Here is a 20,086-nt window from a genome sequence, read left to right as displayed (position 1 = left end):
TGGTGTGGCAGCTCCTGTGAGCCAGGGAGAACAACCAGAGTTCTGGGCAGCTGGTCTGGGAACGGAGCCAGGATTGAGCTGTGATTGAGGCCTGAAGGGCTCTCCGAGGGCAGGAGCTGTCCATTGAGGGTGTGGGGAACTTCACTGTGGGGGGAGAGTGAAGCGCATAGCTGCTGGGACTCCCCTGCCTACAAGACATGTGACCTGTGTGGGGAGATACACACGCACCCTGAACCCAACTAACACAAGGGGGAAAAAGAGCTGCTGGCTCCTTTTCGTTGTTATTTATTTTCTCATTCTGCAAATGTTTATTGAACGTTTCTGAGATTTTAAGAGATTTTGTTGGCTGCTCCTTCTTGTTTATTGCATGTTATTTTTTAGCTCATTATTTTCACTTAAAACAGCCAGGGGCTGGAAAGTGGGAATGACCTCCTGGGGCAGAGGCCTCTCCTACCCCACCCCCTTATCCTGGGCCCCCAACCATGCCCATGACTGGGGGACTCACAAGCTGTGACAGTACGCACCCCCACTCCCCAAGGGTAGTCTTCGCCTGCACACTTGGCTTTTCTGCTCCTATGAGATCAGGATACACATCTTGCCTGCTGGAGGAGGGCCTCTACTACTCATGTCTAACCAATGCTGCGGTTGGGCATGTGTGAGACTTTGAAAGCTGGTAGAGCCTCTCTTGGAATGAGACCTGACCCAAAGGCACCACCTCTTTCAGCTTTTTATAAGTTCTTTTTTTAAAAAACTAATACATTAGTTTTAAAAAGTGATATAACCTGGATGTAAAGAAAAAGTTCAAACTATACAAGAACTTAGAAAGTAGGAGGTCCTGTGCTACCCACAGTGATGCCATGATAAGGGCCAGTCCTTGAAAGGGTTGAATGCTGTTCTTGCCACAGAGGGATCTTTCCCTAAAACTTGTGATCACACCCCTTCTCATAAGCAGTTCTATTAGTCTCAGAGGCAGAGCATTAGATATTAATGAAGTCAAAATATGAGGGTAAAATATGCTGTGGTAAATGTCATGAAGGAAGCTATGGGATCCAGGAGAGGTGTCCTGGGGCCATGCGTTAGTTTGGAGGGCAGGCAGGTATCCCTGAGGGTGACACTGAAATGAGCCCCACAGCTGGAGTGCACACTAAGAAGAATGTCAATGCATTGTGAACTTTGGCCCACGTGGCAGCAAGTTATGCATAGGCCCAGGTTTGGAGGAGTTGCTAAAACCTTTCATGGAGAATTCTAACCACACAAAAAGTGGAATAGTAAAATGAACTGTCACCTACTCATCAGTTGTAAACTCATGACCAGTCTCTTCAGCTACAGCCCTTTCATGTCCTTCTCCATCTGAATTACGGTCATCAGACCAATTAATCTCTTAATGTTTCAGCATATTTCTCTAAAGGATACGGACTTTAAAAAGTGCTATCGAAATGAGAGATTAATATCAAAAAGTCAGTAGTGGCATACTTTAAAACAAAAAAGTACAAGTCACCCAGCTTGATGAATTTTCACAAACACATTAAGCACAATTTTCAGTGTCTGCAGCTCCCTCAAGTCGTTTCTTAGCAGCTATGAGATGGCTCTGACAGTGGATACATCCAAAGAGGCTGCTGAGGACGCTGGAGCTTGGCTGGGCTTCTTACTGTAGGATCTCTGTAAAGTCCAGAACAAATTGAGAAGGGTTTAGAGCCAGTAGTTCCAGCTTTAACACTTAAGTGTCAAGGACCCTGAGCAAGTCAGGCATTTCAAGCTTCAGTTTTCTTATCTTTTTAAATGGAGTTAAAAAAAACAACCCAATTTCCTCACAGATACGACAGAACATTTGAAATAATACAAATGTATTTATTACATATAATGATATAAACATGCTGTATATCTTTATGTAACGGTGGATAACAAAATGTAACGTTTCTTTAGATCACCAGGCACCGGACTGAACTCTTCACATATGTTATTTCACATATTTGAAACTGTGCCCAGTATCTTGTTTGGCACTTAGCTGCAATTTTCATTCCAACATGACTTTACCTTGTTCGTTTTGGAGCTGAAGGCCAGGGAAGTTAGGAAAGAGCGTAAATTGGCACAACACCGCCCTTGGCAAAGCCGGGACTTCAGAAGTGCCCTGCCCTGTAGACCCAGCTCCCTCTGGCGGGTCTCCAGGGCACAGGCCTTTCCCGCCTGGCCGCGCTTGGGCCTCAGGTCTTTCCGTAGTGAAGAGCTCCGCCCCTTCGAACTCTGCGGGAGTCCACCTCCAGGCTGTCTCCTCTAAGCCAATCAGCATGGCCTCAAAATAACGGGAGGCGGGATTAGGGCGGGGCTCTCGAGAGATTGGCAGAGCCCTCAGCCGCAGGGCTAAGGAGGCTCAGAGATGGACAGCGAGGCTATCCAACAGGCGTGAAGCCAGGGTCCGGCGCGAGCCAATGCTGTCGAGAGGCGGGGCTTAGTTTTGTGTAGAAGGGGCTCGGGGGATTGTCTCCGCTAACGCGGCGGCGTCCGACGCGTGGAGCAGCTGGCAGAATCTTCGGGTGCAGTTTTCGCTGCTGCCATGAGCTACACAGGTGGGCCCGGCAGGGTTGGTGAGGAGGGAGGTCGGGCTCCGGGTGGAGAGGGATAGGGAAGTGCCGGAGCCGCGCCGGGCTCGTCAGTGCCTCCCTCGGGGCTTGGACACTGCCCTCTCTGCGGTCACAAAATGGCGCCGGGGTCCCGTCGCCTCAGTGTCGCGCCCCCCTCGGCTCGGCGTCTCAGTTCCCTGTGCTGGTAACCTTGGGTCCCGGCTCCCGACCTCCCGAAGTTTTGGCTTCTGTCGCCTGGGTCGGTCGGCCTTGGTTTCGGCACCTGAGTTCTCGCCTCCGTACCTGGCCCGGCCTCCTGGGCCCTCGTCGCCTCAGGTCGCCCTTTCTCGGCCTCGGCCCTTCAGGTCGATCTGCGGACTCGGCTGCCGTCGCCATTGCCCCCCGCGCAGGTTCCCTGCAAATACCGCGGTTGCCCGCCCCACCCCCTCGCCTTTACCTGCTCCAGGCTGGGAGAGCCGCCAGCCCCCGCCTTGGAGGGGGGGTGTGAGTGAATAAATATATGAAGCGTTTGGGCCGAGTGGGGAACCTCGCGTCCTTAGGGACTGAGCCTTGCGAAGAATGACTGGCTTCCGTGTTAACTCATTCCACAACTGTCAAATTGATCGTGGCGTCGGGGGTTGAATAGACACTGACATACTGACGGGAGTTCCCCAAGTGTTTTTATAGAGGAGAGCAGACCATAATCGGGAAACGAACGTAGTATGTGTTGTGGAGTAGTCAGTACCTTGAGGACCTTGTTCTATTACGTGGGGTGGATGGGGACCTCTGGAGAGCTTTGAGCATTTGAGCAGAGACCTGAATGGAATGTAGGAGCTAGGAATATCTGGCCAAGGGGGCCGTCGATATAAAGACCTAGTGACAGGAGCTGCCTGGCGTGTTAAACGATCAGCCCGAGGTGAACAGTGGGTCTTGCGCTACGGGGAGGGAGGGGATGATGAGATTAGAGAGGGAGCCATAGGATATGCCTGGGTGATTACAAATCATCACTGAATGAATTCAAAGGCTGGCCTGGGATTGCTTTCGGAATAACTGATGAGGCTTCTCAGCCAAGAGCTTCCCTTGTTAATGGGGCTTTTTACAGGCTTGAGCTTGTGTGGTTGCTGGGTAAGCTGCATTCCACTTGGAATGTTTAGGACTGAGAGTGGAATCTGAGCCTCTGGGTCTGCTCCATAGGCAGCTGTATGTTGGCCTTAGACGAGAAGGTAGTGTTAGCTCTCCCTCCTCCGGGTCAGGAGCTTGGCAAGAACTCCAGTTTTTTTAAGCAACCATCCCTTAGCCCAGTGATTCTCAACCAGGGGCAAGTTTGCCCTCCAGGGGACATTGGCATAGTTTGGAGCGTGGTATTCGGTTGTCATTTCTTGGGGTGGGAGTTGCTACTTGTGCATCTAGTGGATCGAGGCCAGGAATGCTGCTAAAACATGCTATAGTGCAAAGGGTGGCCCCACCATAAAGAATTATCTGGCCTCAAACATCAGTAGTGCCAAGTTTGAGCAACCCTGCCCTAGCCTTTGTGTACCTTTTCTGGTTCACCAGGGAAGTCAGTGGGCTGCTACTAATATATCTGGAATTGAAAACTGATCCTTTTCACCAAATCTTATCAAGAACTGGAAGACAGTTCTGTGGTTATTAGGGACTGAAGAAACCAGGGGGTGACTGGTTGGGTGCTGTGGGGTAGCTTAATAATGATCCATTTAATTTTATAGACAAGGAAACTGATGTGTAGAGGTCACAGATGGTTAAGTTTGAATTTCAGCTGCATATCTTGTAGGCTGTAATTCTGTGTTTGAGTTGGCAATGAGGTGGCCAAGCTAATGAAGTTATGATTAGTTTTCCCTTGATCTTGACCAGCTGAAAACCACAGTTGCTTTATAATATGTGACTTTCCCTTTTAAGAAGCAGACCACTAAAATCAGAGGCATGTAAGGACTCCCCTAGCAATCCAGTGGTTAAGATTCCACTGCAGGGGCACTGGTTCAGTTCCTGGTGGGGGAACTAAGACTCCACATGTCAGGAGGTGCTGTCATAAATGAATGAATGAATGAATGCCAGGCAATTTATGTCACATTTTAGACAACTCTTCGCCTTTAAGGAGAATTTCTGGAGGCCTTAAAGCAAATGTTACCATTATTAGTAAGGGTAGAAGGTGATTTAAAATGTATCTTTATGATAACTTATCTAATTTTTTAACCTAATTTTTTTTATGTGTACTTGAGAAAGAAGATTCTGTCTCTACCACTAAGGGGAGAAAGATAGGAGCAGTGGAAATACAGGACAAAAAAGTCCAGAATCAGATCTTTAAACAAAGGTCTGAAATGCTACCAGTCTTTTTATAGGAACATTCATCATCTCACATATTTTCTCTGTGTTAGGAATGCACAGGTGGTTTAGCTGGATGGCTCTGGCTTGGGATTTCTCATAAGGTTACATTTTGGATGTTAGTTGGAACCTTAGTCATCTCAAGGCTGAACTTGGGCTGAAGGTGACTCATACTAATGTGCCTGACAGGTTGATGCTGGCTATTGATTTCTATATTATCTGGAGCTCTCCACAGGCCTACTAGAGGGTCCTTACTGTATGCTAGCTTATAGTAAGAGTGAATAATCGGAGAGAGAATGAGGTGGAAGCCTCAGAAGTTGCACTGGGTCATTTCTGCAATATCTTTTCGATTAAACTGCCTCCCTCTATTTGGGAAGAGACAACATGATGTCAGAAGGCAAGAATCATTGGAGGCCATCTTGGAGGCTGATTTTCACTGAATAGTAGAGGCTGGTGGGAACCTAACCTCTTTCCTATTGTTTTCCAGTTTTTGTTACTTAATATTATTTCTTCAAAGAATCCCCTTCTAAAAAAAGGAAAAGAATAAAATTGTGTCTTTTCTACATTCCCTAATTAAAGAGGGTACACTGGAATGGATTTGTGTTGTGCAATGTCCTTTTAAGCTAGAATTCCAAAACACACCCAGCTCCAAGGGTTTCCAGATAAAGATCAGTGGATCCACACTTTACTTCCCAGAGGAGGGAACTGAACCTGGGCACTGGGGAATAAGAGAATAACACAGCTTTGTGTGTTTTTGAGCAAAAAAAGATACCAGAGAGGCTGGCCAAGAGGGAGGGGCTGTGATACAGTTATAAACTCATGATCTGACCTTTCACTTTATAGGACCAAAAATTTGCTTATTTTATTTTTTCATTCAGAACTTAAGCTGAAAAATTGAACCAAGACAAGATCGATACTCAGCCAGATAAGAATTGGTTCATAATTGGAGCATAACTGGCTAAAGAAGGTCCTGCCCTGGGGACAGTGTTGTGGCACAGAATATTAATGTAGAGAGGACAGAACTAGAACTGAGATTGCCTTTGAACTCTGAAGGTTTGATGGATTGATGAATTATCTTTCCTTTTTCTCAGGGAAGAATCAGGGCCCTCTCCCCTGAATATACATCGATCTTTTGCTCTATAGCTTTAATACTGTGTTCCAGTATGTATTCCTGTTAGCTTGTGGTAGGTTCTAGTTGCAGCTGCAGTACTTTCAGACCACATTACCTAAAGTCTGGAGTTGTTTTGCCAGTGTAACTATTGCTGAACAAACAGGTTTCCAAAAGCTAGTTGAGCAAACAGTAGAAAAGGCCAGTGTAAGGTGGTACTTACATTGGGAGCCTTCCCCACAGGTGAACCTTCTTTAGATTACTTTCAATGTTTCTTGTGTATAGTTATTATCAGGGTTACAATTTAGGCATCTCAGGAAGGTCCTGGGTCCCTGGAGGAAATCCATTCCAGTGTACCCTCTTTAATTAGGGAATGTAGAAAATGTTGGATGTATATACTTCTGTTACCAGCTCTCTTATTCTCCAGTGCTCAGTTTCAGTTCCTTCCTCTGGGAAGTAAAGTGTGGATCCACTGATCTTTATCTGAAACCCTTGGAGCTGGGTGTGTTTTGGAATTCTAGCTTAAAAGGACATTGCACAACACCTGCAGTGGGGTTTGGGGCAGCACCTTGTAATTAAATGAAGAAAGATAAAGAATGTCCTCATGGGTCAGTTTTTCCCAAAATGCATGTTGACACATTTGACAAAAACACTTGGTTTTCAGACCTTTTTGCACTTTGGAATTGTCAGGATAAGGGATCTTGGCCCTGTCCCTTTTGTTGGCTGTGGTGAGGATGAAGGGAAATAATGCAGATGAACCTCTTAGCACCCTGCAGGAAAAACACTTGTTCATTGTTGGCTGCTATTGCTGTCGTATTTGCTGCTGTGGTCTTAAGAAATGAACGAGAAGAAAAAAAGAAGAGAGCTAGAAAGAATGTCAAAAAATACTTGAATGCCTGCCCAGGGAAAGGCACTTGGTGTGTGCTTTTATTGTAAGCAAGCTACTGGAGGTGCTGGCTTTAATTTTTAAGTCATGAGTTGGCTCTTGATGGGAACAGGCAAATGTTGCCTCTTACGGTGTCTATCATAATTTCAGTGCTAAGGGCAAATCACCTAAAAAATATTTTACAAAAATATTTTAAAAGTGTAGATTAAAAGATAATCAGCATTTGAGACCAGTAGTTTCTGGTAGAATTTCAGATTTTCCTTACTTGTTACTAATTCATTAGAAGTTGAGAAATTATAAAAGATTTGAGAAGATAGGAAATTATACATATAATCTATAATACTTGTTCCATGTAAACATGCTGCTGCTGCTGCTAAGTCACTTCAGTCGTGTCCGACTCTGTGTGACCCCATAGACGGCAGCCCACCAGGCTCCCCTGTCCCTGGGATTCTCCAGGCAAGAACACTGGAGTGGAGTTGCCATTTCCTTCTCCAGTGTGTGAAAGTGAAGTCGCTCAGTCGTGTCCGACCCTTAGCGACCCCACGGACTACAGCCTACCAGGCTCCTCCATCCATGGGATTTTCTAGGCAAGAGTACTGGAGTGGCTTGCCATTGCCTTCTCAGATGTAAACATGCTAACCCCAAGTAATTACATTTAAGAGGTAATTGTAATACACTTTTTTTTAAATGGGAAAATGAAAAATATATATAAGCTTTAGATTTGGGGGAATGGAATAGGTATTATTTGCCTTAGCATTGTTCAAAATTAACCCCCATTGTTTTTTGAGTTGGAGCTCACCTTTCAGTGATTTGATATAAACGTTTTCTTCATTTACCTGAATAATTTATCAAAACAGGATACTGGTTTAAAGGTTTAAAAATGTTTATCCAATTCTTCTGACATAAGTTAAAAATAGCCTGCCTTTCCTTTGGTTGATATGTTCTGGAGGTGTTCAGAAACCAAAAGTTTTGGTGGCTTTCCAGTGAGGGGAGGGTCTGCCAGGCAGTCTCTACTGAAGGGTAGTCTTAGGTCATTTTCATGTGGCTTGTTTGGAGAAATTAACCACATTGTACATGTATTTAGGCTTTGTCCAGGGATCTGAAACCACTTTGCAGTCGACGTACTCAGACACAAGCGCCCAGCCCACCTGTGATTATGGTAAGTGTGGGCCCCTGGAAATTGGAGGGTGTGTGCTCTGCTTTCTAGTGGCAGAGCAATCCACTGGTTTATTAGTTGCCTTTAACATTGCTGTCACACTGTCTTTTCCAAATGCAAACTTGCGTGAAATGGTATGGTAGGCTCTTAGAATTACTATGGAGGCGGGGGGCGGGGGTGGCGGTTAGAATTGCCACTTTGGGGGCAATTATGGGAAAGATGTCTGTTATTGAGCAAGCTGGAGTTCTTGGCTGTATATGATTGGCTCTTTGACCCTTTGACAAACTGTTAGAAGTACTTGTGGCCTGTGACAAAGATGTAGGTTCAGAAAATCCCCTCGAGGGAGGGTCTGGGGAGGAGAGTGGCCAATCAAAGTCCAAAGGATTGGTGTGAACAGAAACCAAGCCGTTAACTTAACCCCAGGGTAGTGCATGAGATTCCAGTGTAGGAGAGGCTGCCTGTCTGAATCTAGATGGCTTTTAGAGACACAGTCAGGCCAGTAGGCTCCTCACACACAGGGTTGAGAGAAAGTTTCTCATTGATTTCTCAACTGTGGACAGACATATTGAATCTCTAAATTCAGAAGAATCCATAGATATTCTGTTGGTGTCTCTCAGCAGTCCAGAACTGGCAGTAAAGCTGTTTCTCTGTGATTCGTGACTGTGACCCTAGTTCTCTGTCATGAAGGAGCTTTCTTCAAAGGGTTTTGCCTTGGTTATTGAGATGGGTAATTGGTTTTACTGCCAAGGTCTAGGGAAAGACTGGGTCTACACAGTCACATTCTCTCAGAAGTCACTGATTAAATGGAAATAAGTAAAACTCCCTGAAGGATTGTCAGGGGAGAGGGAGACTTAAAAAAAATGTTCTGAAAATGAGTAAGGAGGTATCAGATAGTTCATAAGGAGGAGAAACTGTTTGCTTGGCTTCTCTGTCCTGCCCTCCCTGCTTAACCCTTTTCATTAGACATAATCCCCAAATTACACATCTTTTTTGAACCATTTTCTCTCAGGTTTATATATTCTAGTCCAAAACATTTTACAAGATTTGCCATTTGCAAATATTTTCTCCCAGGCTGGGGCTTATCTATTTGTTCTCTTGATAGTGTCTTTTGAAGAACACAAGTTCTTCATTTTGATGAAGTCCAGTTCATCAGTCTTTTATTTTTGTTTTAAAAATCTTGCAGCTGTGCTGTGCGGCATTTGGAATCTTAATTCCCTGACCAGGGATTGAACTTGAGTCTTAACCACTGGACTACTAGGGAAATCCCAGTCTTTTTTTTTTTTTTGTACCGACTCTTTGTTGCAGCGCAGGAGCTTCTCTAGTTGCAAGATGTTTCTCTTGTTGTAGAACACAGGCTCTAGATTGCAGCACATGGGCCCCTCTAGTTGTTACTCTTGAGCTTAGTTGCCTGACCCAAGGGTTTGAACCCAAGTCCCCTGCTTTGGAAGGTGGGTTCTCAACCACTGGATCACCAGGAAAGTCCCCCCAATTGTATCTGGGAAATTTATACTTAACCCAAGGTCACAAAGATTTTCTTTTAAGTGCTTCATAGTCTTAGGTTTTACATTTATTTTGTGATCCTTTTGAGTTAATATTTCTACTAAGTATACAATATAGGTCAAGATTCTTTGTTACCTTTGTTGAAAATTAATTGAATGTAAATGTGTGGGTCTGTATCTGGATTCTAATTCTGTTTCATTGATTTGCATGTCCTAAGCTTCCTTAGTACCTTACTGTCCTGATCACTATAGTCAGTCTTGAAATTTGTGAATATGAGTCCTCTAGGTTTTTCCAAAATTGATTTGGATATTCTTGTTCCTTAGCTTGTACTTTTAAATTTTAGAATCAGTTTGTCAATTTCTATGAAAATTCCTCCTGAGATTTGGAGTGGAATGGTCTTGAATCTATAGTTTGGGAGAATTGAAACCTTAACAGTATTAAGCCTTCTGATATGTGAACACAGTATGTCACTTCATTTGTTCATGTCTTTTTTTTTTTTTTAATTAGTGTTTTGTAGTTTTTGCATGCAAATCTTGCACATATTTTGTTCAGTTTACAGCTAAGCATTTCATGTCTTTAATGGAATGGGATATGATAGTTTTCAAACATTCAGTTTCCAATTGTTCATTGCTGTTATGTGGAAATTTGATTTTTGTTTTTTCTTTTTGTATGTTGACCTTGTAATAAACCTTGCTAAGCTCACTTATTCACAAGTTAACTTTTTTTTTCCACTAGTAACTTTTTTTTTGTAGGGTTTTTTTTTGTTTTGTTTTGTTTTTTTTGAGAAGTTTTACATCATGTTTTGAAGGAATAGTTTTACTTCTGGCTTAAATTGTAAGACTAATATAACAACATTTAAATAACATTTTGAAAAACAGTCAACCAAGGTCCCACCATTTTATACTTGTCAGCATAGTTATTTTAGGTAGTTGAATAACTTACAGGTGGCTAGAATTTGTTTTGTTGTGCTATTAGAGCGTTTCCTTGTGCAGCATAAGGCTTAGTATTTTCTTTTTGATGCCTATGTGATATCACTGAGTAGGTTGACCATAATGTGATTAATTATTACCTTAAAGTCAAACATTTACGTCGTTTTCTATTTTTCTCTTTAAATATTGTTTGCTACAACCAGGTCCTTTTCTTTACTTTTTTTTTTTCCTTCTTTTTTTTTTTTTGCTTTCCTTTTTAAAAATAAATTACATTCTTAAAATACTCTGTCAACTATGGTCTCATCTCCTCTGTGGAGATGAAGTGAATTCCAGTATTCTTTTTCAAGGGAGTCACCAAAGAACACAGTGTAGACAAAGATTTCCCTGAGGGGGTCTGGCTGGGGAGCCTCAGGGTTGCTGTGGGCATAGCAGGTAGCACTGCCACTGCCTGCCACTACCATAGGAACCACCGGCCTATGCTTGTGTTCAGAATTAATGCCCACTGCTGCTTCCTTCCTGTGCGCTTCTTTGCTGTTCTGGCAAGTCCTCAGTACTGGAAGCCTAGAGTGGGGCAGGGACACCGTATTTGGGACTCAGGCATAGCCCCGATGGGCTGCCTTTGTGTCCCAGTCCTGTCTCTTTATGAATAGCCAGTGTCCACCGTCCTGGTTGCAGACAGCCACGTGGCCAGACCCTTTTAGCTGCTGGCACTAAGTGTGCATTATTCCTTGTGTGGCTCTGCCAGCCACTCTTCTTGCCTGTTTGAATGCCTCATTCACCACTCACTCCTTGCGTGATCTCCACCTGCTGACCCTGCTGCTCTCTTAATTATTTAGGGTCTGCTTTACCACACAGTGCTCTGGGCCTGAGGAGTGCCTGGGACTGTTAGCCTCTGTTCTGTGTGCTCTGAGCATGATAATCGTTGAATAAACAAACGAATGAGAAGCCCCTGCTTTGGTTTCCCCAGGTGTAGAGGATTTTTGCTTTGTGAGCTCTAGCATGTCCATGGTTCATTAGTGTTCATCTCCAGGTCCTTGCTGGTTTCCAGTGTCTCCCTATTCGTTCGTGCAGTAGATCGAGGGGAAACCTGAGTATAGGATCTCAGCTTGCCCCCAGTCATGTTCACTCTGATTCATCTTCTCAGTGTATGTACTCTTGCCTTCCTGTGGCTGGATTCTGTTGTTCATCACGCTGCCGTCTCGCTGAGGTTTGGTCCTCTCTCTGTTCTGGGACAAGCATGACCTGTCTGTCTGCAAGGTAGACATTGTGGAATAGGAGATAACTGAGGTCCCACCAGAGACACTGGGAAAGTGGTGGCCTGTTCTCATGCACTTCCTTGGGATAGAATCGTGTGTGCTCAGCTCAGACATTGCCCTTTGCTTTGCACTTGGTCAGTTTCCAATGGCTTTATGTTTTCGAAGGAAAGAATTTTTCTTATGTGCTATAATAAAATCCAAAGTACATTTAGTTTATAATCCAAATTGTATTTTCATCAGCTCTTCTTGAGAGTGGTGTCTTGTCTTTCCCTCTGCTTATGTGTTCCAGCACAGCACACTCACACAATTCAAGGGCTTGATGGTTCTCCCTGTTAAGGCAGACATTTGAGGGACTAGGGTGGTCAGTTTCTCTGCTCCATATGGCTTTGTCTGGTGATCTAATTGCCAGGATTTTAGAGTGGATATGAGCTCTTTGCTTAGCTTCTTTTACAGCGTGGAATCAGTGTGAGGCACCGGAACTGCTTGCCTCTTCCTCTTATTGGTGCTTAGCCAAGGGCCAGAGTAATCTTCCAATTCTGACTTATTGCAGAAGCCATATAGGAGCCAAATTCCTTCCCTGAGAGTGTTAGGAGTGGGGGATTCCTTAAATAGCAGATGGTCAGAGCCACGAAAGATCGGGCACCAGGGCAACACATGGCATGGGTCAGTTATATAGTGCTCTCAAGCTCAAGGCTTCTCAGTTAGAGGAGGTTCAGCCTCCTATAACCGCTCAGGTTCTAGGAATCATTGTTTTTATGTCGGAATTAGACTCTCATCGTATTATAAGCAATTAAAGATACAAATGCCCTTTTACTTTTTTGTAGGATATGGAACTTGGAACTCTGGGACAAACAGAGGCAAGTATTATTCCCATGGTCACTCTTCTCTCCCTTGGGATTGGACTGGTTGAGTCTTTCTGCCTCTGTGCAGCTTAACCAAGGTTTTGGGATGGGGCTTGCCTTTGGGGGTTCGAGGTGCCCTGGGCCTGGCTGTTCCTTCCCAGAAGGCTGGGCCCATCCAGCCTTGGGTGGCTAAGATCCAGGCTTGTCTCTGTGACCAAAGGTGTCCTTGTCTCTGTGTTTGTCCGTCTCTCCTCGCCCCTCCATCTTGTCTGTCTGTCTTTCTGTCTCCATTGTTGCAGGCTACGAGAACTATGGTTATGGTTATGGCTGTGGCCAGGATAACACCACCAACTATGGGTATGGTATGGCCACTTCACACTCTTGGGAAATGCCTAACTCTGACACAAATGCAAACCCTAGTGCCATGGGTAGTGCCAGTGCTGATTCCGTTTTGTCCAGAATTAACCAGCGCTTAGATATGGTGCCGCATTTGGAGACAGACACGATACAAGGAAGCGTGTACGGCTCAGGTGGAGAAAGGTGAGTGGGCACCAGCCTAGGGGTGGAGGCTTTGCAGGGTCACCCACTGCCTCCGGCAGTCTCCCTCTTCTGAACTTCCTGTTATATCTGTCTGCTTTCTCCTTCTTTGCCGTACTGCTGGGGCTTCCCAGAGACTGTGTAGGGTCTGTTTCACATTCCTTCTCTGGCTTGTGTCCCGTCCTCCCTCCATCCTCACCCGTTGCGTGGTGGTGAGCCTCTTTTCCAGCTTGCAGAGGGCCGAGCAAGCCCACTCTGGGCTGGTTTCACTGTGACCTCTGAGTGGCTCTTCTCGGGGTCATTGTTGAATGACTCGTCCCTCTGGAGACAGCCATTTGAAGTCCTTGCAGTGCTTTGCACCCTGCACTGTGTCAGGGCAGGACTGTTTGGGTTGTGTATAAAGGCTGGGGAGAGCCCTTGGGCGGAGCACCACGAGCTGGGCTGTCCCACATCAGGCATGGGAAAGATGGGGGCACGTCCTGGCCACCCTTCGGTGCCTTATAAATGTGTAGCTGCTAAGCCTCAGAAGTGCCCCTGTGGGGAGCTGTTGATGTCCTCACTTTGGAGATGAGGAAAGTGAAGCGCCCGGAGGTTGCACCTCTTGCCCAGAGGCACACAGGAAGGAGCTGGGCCTGCCACTCAGATCTGCCTTCAGATTTGTCCTTGTCTGATCTGGTGCTGGCCCAGGAGTTCTGTGCCCAAGTGAGAGGTTTCAGTGAGAAGGGCACATGTATTTCTACCACGGGATGGAGTGAAGTGGCCTGATGGCTCCAGTTGACAGATGGGAGAGAGTAAGGAGGGGCCTGGCCAGACCCTGATAGGGCCAAGTGAGGCTCCAGGAGCACTAGGGGCTGAGGATGCCAAGGAGACTTCTGCTTGCATGGGCTCTCTAGCAAGCAGTGTTGGGGGAGGCCCAGCACACCCCCCTGCTTGTGCCTGATAGTCATCGTGTTGGCGCGGAGGCTGCCAGATGGCGGGTGGGGGTGGTGGGGCTGACACTCCTGCCGGTGCCAGCTGCCTGTGCGCCGTCTCGCAGCAACCTGAAGCTGGAAGGCAGGGTTCAGAGATGGGGTGGCAGTTGGGTCGCCCTGGCCTCTTTCATGCTGCTGGTGCTTCTTAACTACCCAGCTTTGCAAAGAGACGTGTGGGGCCTGGGCCTGTGGGCTGCAGCTGAGGTTAGAACACCTGTCTCTGACTCCACAGTCAGAACGTCTGGCTTGCCTTCCCACTTGCTGTGTAGGCTGTGATGCCCTGTCCTGGGCGCCAGGGATGACACGAGCTCATAAGAGTTCTGTTCTCGTTATTGGGCAAGCTTGCAGTGCCTTTCCTGGCAAACGTTCTGTATTCCTTTTTGTTTTCAGTGGTGAGGGGGTGTGGAGGTTTCCTGTGGATGTCACCAGCCCCAGTGGACAAAACACTGATGCACTGGATTGCCCATGTATTGCGGGATGCCAGGATGCTTGGCTCTGCCCCTCGAGGAGCAGCCTTGGGCATTGTGACTGCCACAGACACATGCACATTTCCTATGGACCCGCTCTTCTCCTGAGACCTACTCTACCCTAGTAGTCAGTCCTTCTTAGGGTCTGAAAGCTGGTGCGTGGTCATATGCAGGCCTGGGGACAAGTGCTGAGGGGACCTGCTAGCTTCTAGACGTCTGCCCTGAGAAGCCTTTTAAGTTGGCATTTCTGAACGTTGGTCCTCTGCGATGGGCTGGGGTAGTGCTGGAGTGGGTCTTCTGTCCCTGAAACGGGGAGGTTTGCTAGACGGCAGGAACAGAAGTGTGAGGGGACCCGAGGCCCCTTTGATGCTTGTCATCTGCCTCTGCAGGTATGATTCCTACGAGGCCTGTGACTCGAGGGCCGTCCTGAGCGAGCGTGACTTGTACCGGTCGGGCTATGACTACGGAGAGCTTGACCCTGATATGGAAATGGCCTATGAGGGCCAGTATGACGCCTACCGCGACCAGTTCCGCATGCGTGGCAGCGACACTTTTGGCCCACGGGCTCAGGGCTGGGCCCGGGACTCCCGGAGTGGCCGGCCGATGGCTTCAGGCTATGGGCGCATGTGGGAAGACCCCATGGGGGCCCGGGGCCAGTGCATGCCTGGTGCCTCCCGGCTGCCCTCCCTCTTCTCCCAGAACATCATCCCTGAGTACGGCATGTTCCAGGGCATGCGTGGCGGGGGCACCTTCCCAGGTGGCTCCCGCTTTGGCTTTGGGTTTGGCAATGGCATGAAGCAGATGAGGCGGACCTGGAAGACCTGGACCACGGCTGACTTCCGGGTGAGTGAAAGGCGGCCCTCCTGGTCTGTGACTGAGAAAGTGAAGGGCCTGAAGCCGTTTACCCTGACCCTGTTCCCTCTTTCTGACCCAGACCAAGAAAAAGAAGAGAAAGCAATGCGGCAGTCCTGACGAGCCAGACAGCAAAGCCACCCGGACGGACTGCTCCGATAACAGTGATTCAGACAACGGTGAGCCTGGGTGCTAGGCCCGTGACCCTTGCCCTCCGCCCCATGGGACTCCTGCACTGAGCTTGCTTCCTCTTACCTTTCAGACGAGGGCACAGAGGGGGAAGCTGCAGAGGGCACCGAGGGCGCTGAGGCTGTGGAGAAGGGCTCCAGAGCAGTAAGTGACCCTAGACCCGCACTCTGTCTGTCTGTGGGTGAGGCCTATGGACACTGGGCTGCTTGAGCCCCTGTGCCACAGAGCAGGCCTCTCACAAGAACCACAGGCCAGCCTGAGTTATCTCTGCATGCTGACATGATTAGCACAAGGAAGTGAAGGTCTGGTAGAGAGCACAGGCTGCTGGCAGGCCGCCTAACCAGAGGCTGGATTTCCTTTTTGGAAAGTGAGCCCTCTGTGCAAGGCCTTTGGGAGGGCGTGAGGCGCCTGGTTATCTGCCTGGCCTGGTACAGGGCCCTGTCGTTTACAGCTGTTACGAGCAGTTGCCCCTAACATTGACTATCTGAAATTGTGTCTTAGGAAGGAGAAGACGAAGAGGGAAGAGAGGAGGGGAAGGAGGATGGCAAAGAGGCTGCAGAGAAGGGTGAGTCTTCTGAGTGGCCTGGGTGCTGGGGTGGCTTTTCTGGATGCCTGTGGTGGGAGGGGGCCAGCCAGGGGCGGGGTTTTGGCAGAAATATGCCCAACTTGGATCGCCCCTGTATGGCTGACTATGTGCTGGTAGGGAGTAACCTCTCTTCCTCTACCTGGTTCCCACTCTGGCCCTGATCTCAGACAGTACACTGGTTTTGCCTTCAGGTGGGGGGAGCAAGCAAAAGTGTGGGGGAACCCCAGGCACAACCCCTGCCCTCAGGCCCTTAGTAACATGCAGTTCCGAGTCCTCAGTGGCTGGTGTCCAAGCTGGGACCCTAGGTGCAGTTTTTACGGCTCTGGTTTGCATGTCCTTTCCCTTAGCACCTCTACAGCCCCTGTTGGGAGTCCGTGTCTCCCTATTCGAGTGATGAGCGCCAGCAGGTACCTAACCTAAATCCAGCCTCAGCCTACTGTTGCCGCGGTACCCAGTGTGGGTGGGCAGGGCCATGTGAGCTTTGGGGCCTTTACCCTTGGGGGCTGCACTCAGGCCCCACCTGAGGCCTTCCTGCATTCTGCCACCTGGGTCCTCTGAACTTTTGCCAGTATCCCCACTGAGACAGCCTCTCTTTACCTTCCAGCTTCCCTGTGGCTCACTCTGCAGAGTGTGGATGTCCTGGAACGTGGTGGGGTCAACTCCCAACCCATCCCAGGGCACCCGGTCCTGCTCACAGCCAGAGGCCTTGCTCGGACAGCTGCTTTCAGAATGGACCCCCTGGAGTAGACAGTGGATATCCAGCCAGAGGCCATAGACTGGTAACCGTGTCCTTCTGTTCCCACAGGGGTCCTGAGCACCCAGGATGAGAATGGCCAGGCCAAGCGCAAGTTGCAGGCAGGCAAAAAGAGCCTGGACAAGCAGAAAAAGCGGCAGCGAGACCGCATGGTGGAAAGGTAACCAGCTTCCCTCCACCCCTTTGCCTCTGCCTCGCTCTGGGGCTGCCTCCAGGAGAGCAGGGCCATAGCTCTGCTGCCTCACCGCCCTCTGGCCTCCCTTGGGAGCCGCCACCTGCTCGGCCGTGCATGGACCCTGCTTTCCGCCAGGCCCAGCTCCCAAGGCCTGATTCGTCCCCTGCCCCTGTGCGGCCGCCTGGCGACCGCTAGCGACTTTGGCCTGAGATCTGACACTGCTCAGCACCGTTGCCCAGAAGCTCCGGCGCTAGGTCACTCGGCACATGAGCCCCGAGGTGCACTGGGGGCCTGATGCCCCTGCGGGAGGGGGCCAGCTCAGCAGAGACTCAAGGTCCAAGGCGCCTGTGCCACCCCAGCTAGCTGCCAAGAGGCCGTCACCGTGCTCAGGAGAGACGGCAGCACCTGTGGGCTGTGGCAGTCTCGGGCCTGCCCTCTGCCCGGCCCGCCGGCCCTGTCAGGCCGGGCCTGTCTGCGGCTGAGCCCTTCACGCCCCTTGGTCGGGTCTGTCTGCCCTCAGGGCTCCCGCACTGGCGCTTGCCTCCTCCTCCTCCGCCTCAGACTCTTGCTCTTGCTGGACCTTCCTCAGCCTCGCCGGCGCCCGGCCCCTGGGCTCTCCAGACAAAGCTGACCCCGTGGCCCAGATAAGGACGTCCGGCAGAGGTAGGGACCTGCCCCGAGGCCTCGGTGGCGGCTGGCCTCTTCCGCCCCTTGCCACGGCGGCCTGCTCCAGCCCAGGCCCCAGACCCCGGGCTTCTGCTGTGGACACGCGGCCCAGACAGAGCACCTCGCTCAGGTGACTCCAGGCTGCCCTCTGGCAGGCCAGGCGGGCGCCCTCCTTCCAGCTCAGACTGGTCTCTTCTCAGAAGAGGAAGATGAGGCAGCAGGTGCCCAGGCCTGCTTGTCTCCCATCCCTCCCGACACTACCCCCAAGCGTTCTGAGCAGAGGACGGGCTGGGTCTTTGAGCCCCTCAGCCCCCACAAGGAAGATGCAGCACCTTTCCAGGCCCTGCCTCAGGACTGCGTACTCCACTCTGCACTCAGGGCCACCTGGCTCACGCCAGGGCATCCTTCCTTCTGCTCCCCAGCTGGGCCAAGTGCACAAGCTCCTGCCCAGCCTCAGTAGAGAGGCCCTCCAGCAACCTGCCAGCGACTCCTTGCCTGTTGCAGCAGCTGCTGCCTCAGGCTTCAGCCTCCTGCCTGTGGGAAGGAAGAGCTCCTGCCCTGTCCCCTACGTTGCAGTAACTGCAGCCTGCAGATGTTCTGTCCCTTTGCACTCCCAACCCACTGGTCCTAGCCTGTCCCCCTGCTGGGACCATACCTCAGAGGCCCATGAGCAAGGCCTGTTTCAGGGCTCTCAGCTGGGTTGGGTGAGGCAGCAGCATTCTTCCCTGGAACCCTCTTGGTCTCAGCTCTGCGTTTCCCTCCTGTGGCAGGATCCAGTTTGTGTGTTCTCTCTGCAAATACCGAACCTTTTATGAGGATGAGATGGCCAGCCACCTTGACAGCAAGTTTCACAAGGAACACTTTAAGTACGTAGGCACCAAGCTCCCCAAGCAGACGGCTGACTTTCTGCAGGTGAGCCTTGGAGTGGTTGGTACAGCTGCTGTTACCCTGCAAACATAGAGTGGCCCACACAAAGCTTGATATCTCCTTGGTGTATCCGGCAGGAATATGTCGCCAACAAGACAAAGAAGACAGAGGAGCTCAGAAAAACCGTGGAGGACCTTGATGGTCTGATTCAGCAGATCTACAGAGACCAAGATCTGACACAAGGTGAGGAGGTTCCATCCCAGTCCTACCAGGCAGGACCTCAGCCTTCCCTCCTCTGGTTCTCAGCGTAGGGTCACAACACCCCTCTATTCCCCCAGGGAGGGTCAGTGAGAACAGCCTCAGGCCCACGTGGAAATGGCAGGGTGAGGTGAGGAGCTGGTCTGGCATTTTCCCCCAACTCCTGGGTCTTTCTTAGGTGTCTGGGACCAGTGGCGACTCCCTCCTTCTCCCCTCTACAGAGATTGCCATGGAACATTTTGTGAAGAAGGTAGAGGCAGCCCACTGTTCAGCCTGTGACCTCTTCATTCCCATGCAGTTTGGGATCATTCAGAAGCACCTCAAGACCATGGATCACAACCGGAACCGCAGGGTGAGTGGCCACCAGTGCCCACCCACCATCCTATGGGCTAACTGGCTTAGGCTTCTGGGGAGGTGCTGGGGTCATGACCCCTGCCTGCTCATGAGGAGCTGCCAGGGGCAGGAATATAGACACATCTCTAGCCCAGAGCAGTCAGCCACACTACAGAGGGTTGGGAATTGGGGACTCTGCCTGGCAGGTGGTGGCATCAGAGCCAGACCTTAAGAAGAAGTAGGCTGTGGGAAATGGGGACCTGTGTATGCATAAGGGCCAATGGCCAGATTAGGTTCAGACACCAAACAGAGGAGAAGTATATGGTACAGGTGTTGCTGGAGGAGGGATTGGACACAGGTTCACAAGGGCTGGGCTGAGGGGTCTGGTCTTGCTCCTATAGGCAGCAGAGTTTTTAAGTGTGGGACTAGTAGGATTAGAGTTGGTATTGGACTAGAGACTTTGGGCACCTGTTGTGGGAAGGAGGTGGGGGGGATCAGTGAAGGGCCTTGGGAGATGATGGAAGAGCAGTTTAAGAAACTGAACAGGAGTTTGGCATGAGGGAGTGATGGAAGTCTGGGTTATTACCGATTTCTGGCTTGTCTAACTGGTGGACAGTGGTGCTGCTAAGATGAGGAGGGTGGGGTAGTATATGATACAAGGAAAGGAGCGAGTTTGGCACGAAATTTAAAAAATTCTGTCTTGCATTCCAGTGTATTCCCAGGGCCTAACACAGAAGCCAGAGTGGGTGTTCTTTTGGTTGAATGGGTGACATCCTGAATTAGAGTTGACTGTTAGAGATCAAGTGAGCTGGGTGGGGTTTTGCAGTAGGGAGAGAGCTGGGAGGCCCAGGGCCAGGTC

General features: G+C 49.5%; 1 protein-coding gene across 6 annotated transcripts in view; it reads left to right on the top strand.

Moving 5' to 3' along the window:
• The first annotated feature begins 2,433 nt into the window (after positions 1-2,433).
• AKAP8L (A-kinase anchoring protein 8 like) overlaps positions 2,434-20,086 on the top strand; it is a 33,602-nt gene continuing 15,949 nt past the window's right edge. Inside the window, exons 1-13 of one of the 6 annotated variants that reach the window (XM_055431291.2) lie at positions 2,434-2,564; positions 7,974-8,048; positions 12,555-12,587; positions 12,872-12,929; positions 13,032-13,112; positions 14,937-15,390; positions 15,482-15,578; positions 15,662-15,732; positions 16,090-16,153; positions 16,980-17,088; positions 18,540-18,681; positions 18,774-18,879; positions 19,116-19,246. In XM_055431291.2, coding sequence (XP_055287266.1) covers positions 2,552-2,564; positions 7,974-8,048; positions 12,555-12,587; positions 12,872-12,929; positions 13,032-13,112; positions 14,937-15,390; positions 15,482-15,578; positions 15,662-15,732; positions 16,090-16,153; positions 16,980-17,088; positions 18,540-18,681; positions 18,774-18,879; positions 19,116-19,246 — 1,434 coding nt within the window. In that variant the 5' untranslated portion in view covers positions 2,434-2,551. Of the gene's footprint in view, positions 2,565-7,973; positions 8,049-12,554; positions 12,588-12,871; positions 13,113-14,136; positions 14,703-14,936; positions 15,391-15,481; positions 15,579-15,661; positions 15,733-16,089; positions 16,154-16,979; positions 17,089-17,623; positions 18,682-18,773; positions 18,880-19,072; positions 19,247-20,086 lie in introns of those variants that run through there. The other 5 variants (XR_008686553.2, XM_055431292.2, XM_055431290.2 and 2 more) reach the window with 5 other exon arrangements.

Source organism: Moschus berezovskii, chromosome 8, assembly GCF_049115385.1.
Source record: "Moschus berezovskii isolate FMDL1 chromosome 8, NW_MosBer_1.0, whole genome shotgun sequence".
NCBI classification, from domain to species: Eukaryota; Metazoa; Chordata; class Mammalia; order Artiodactyla; family Moschidae; genus Moschus; species Moschus berezovskii.
This window is presented reverse-complemented; position numbering and strand designations above follow the sequence as displayed.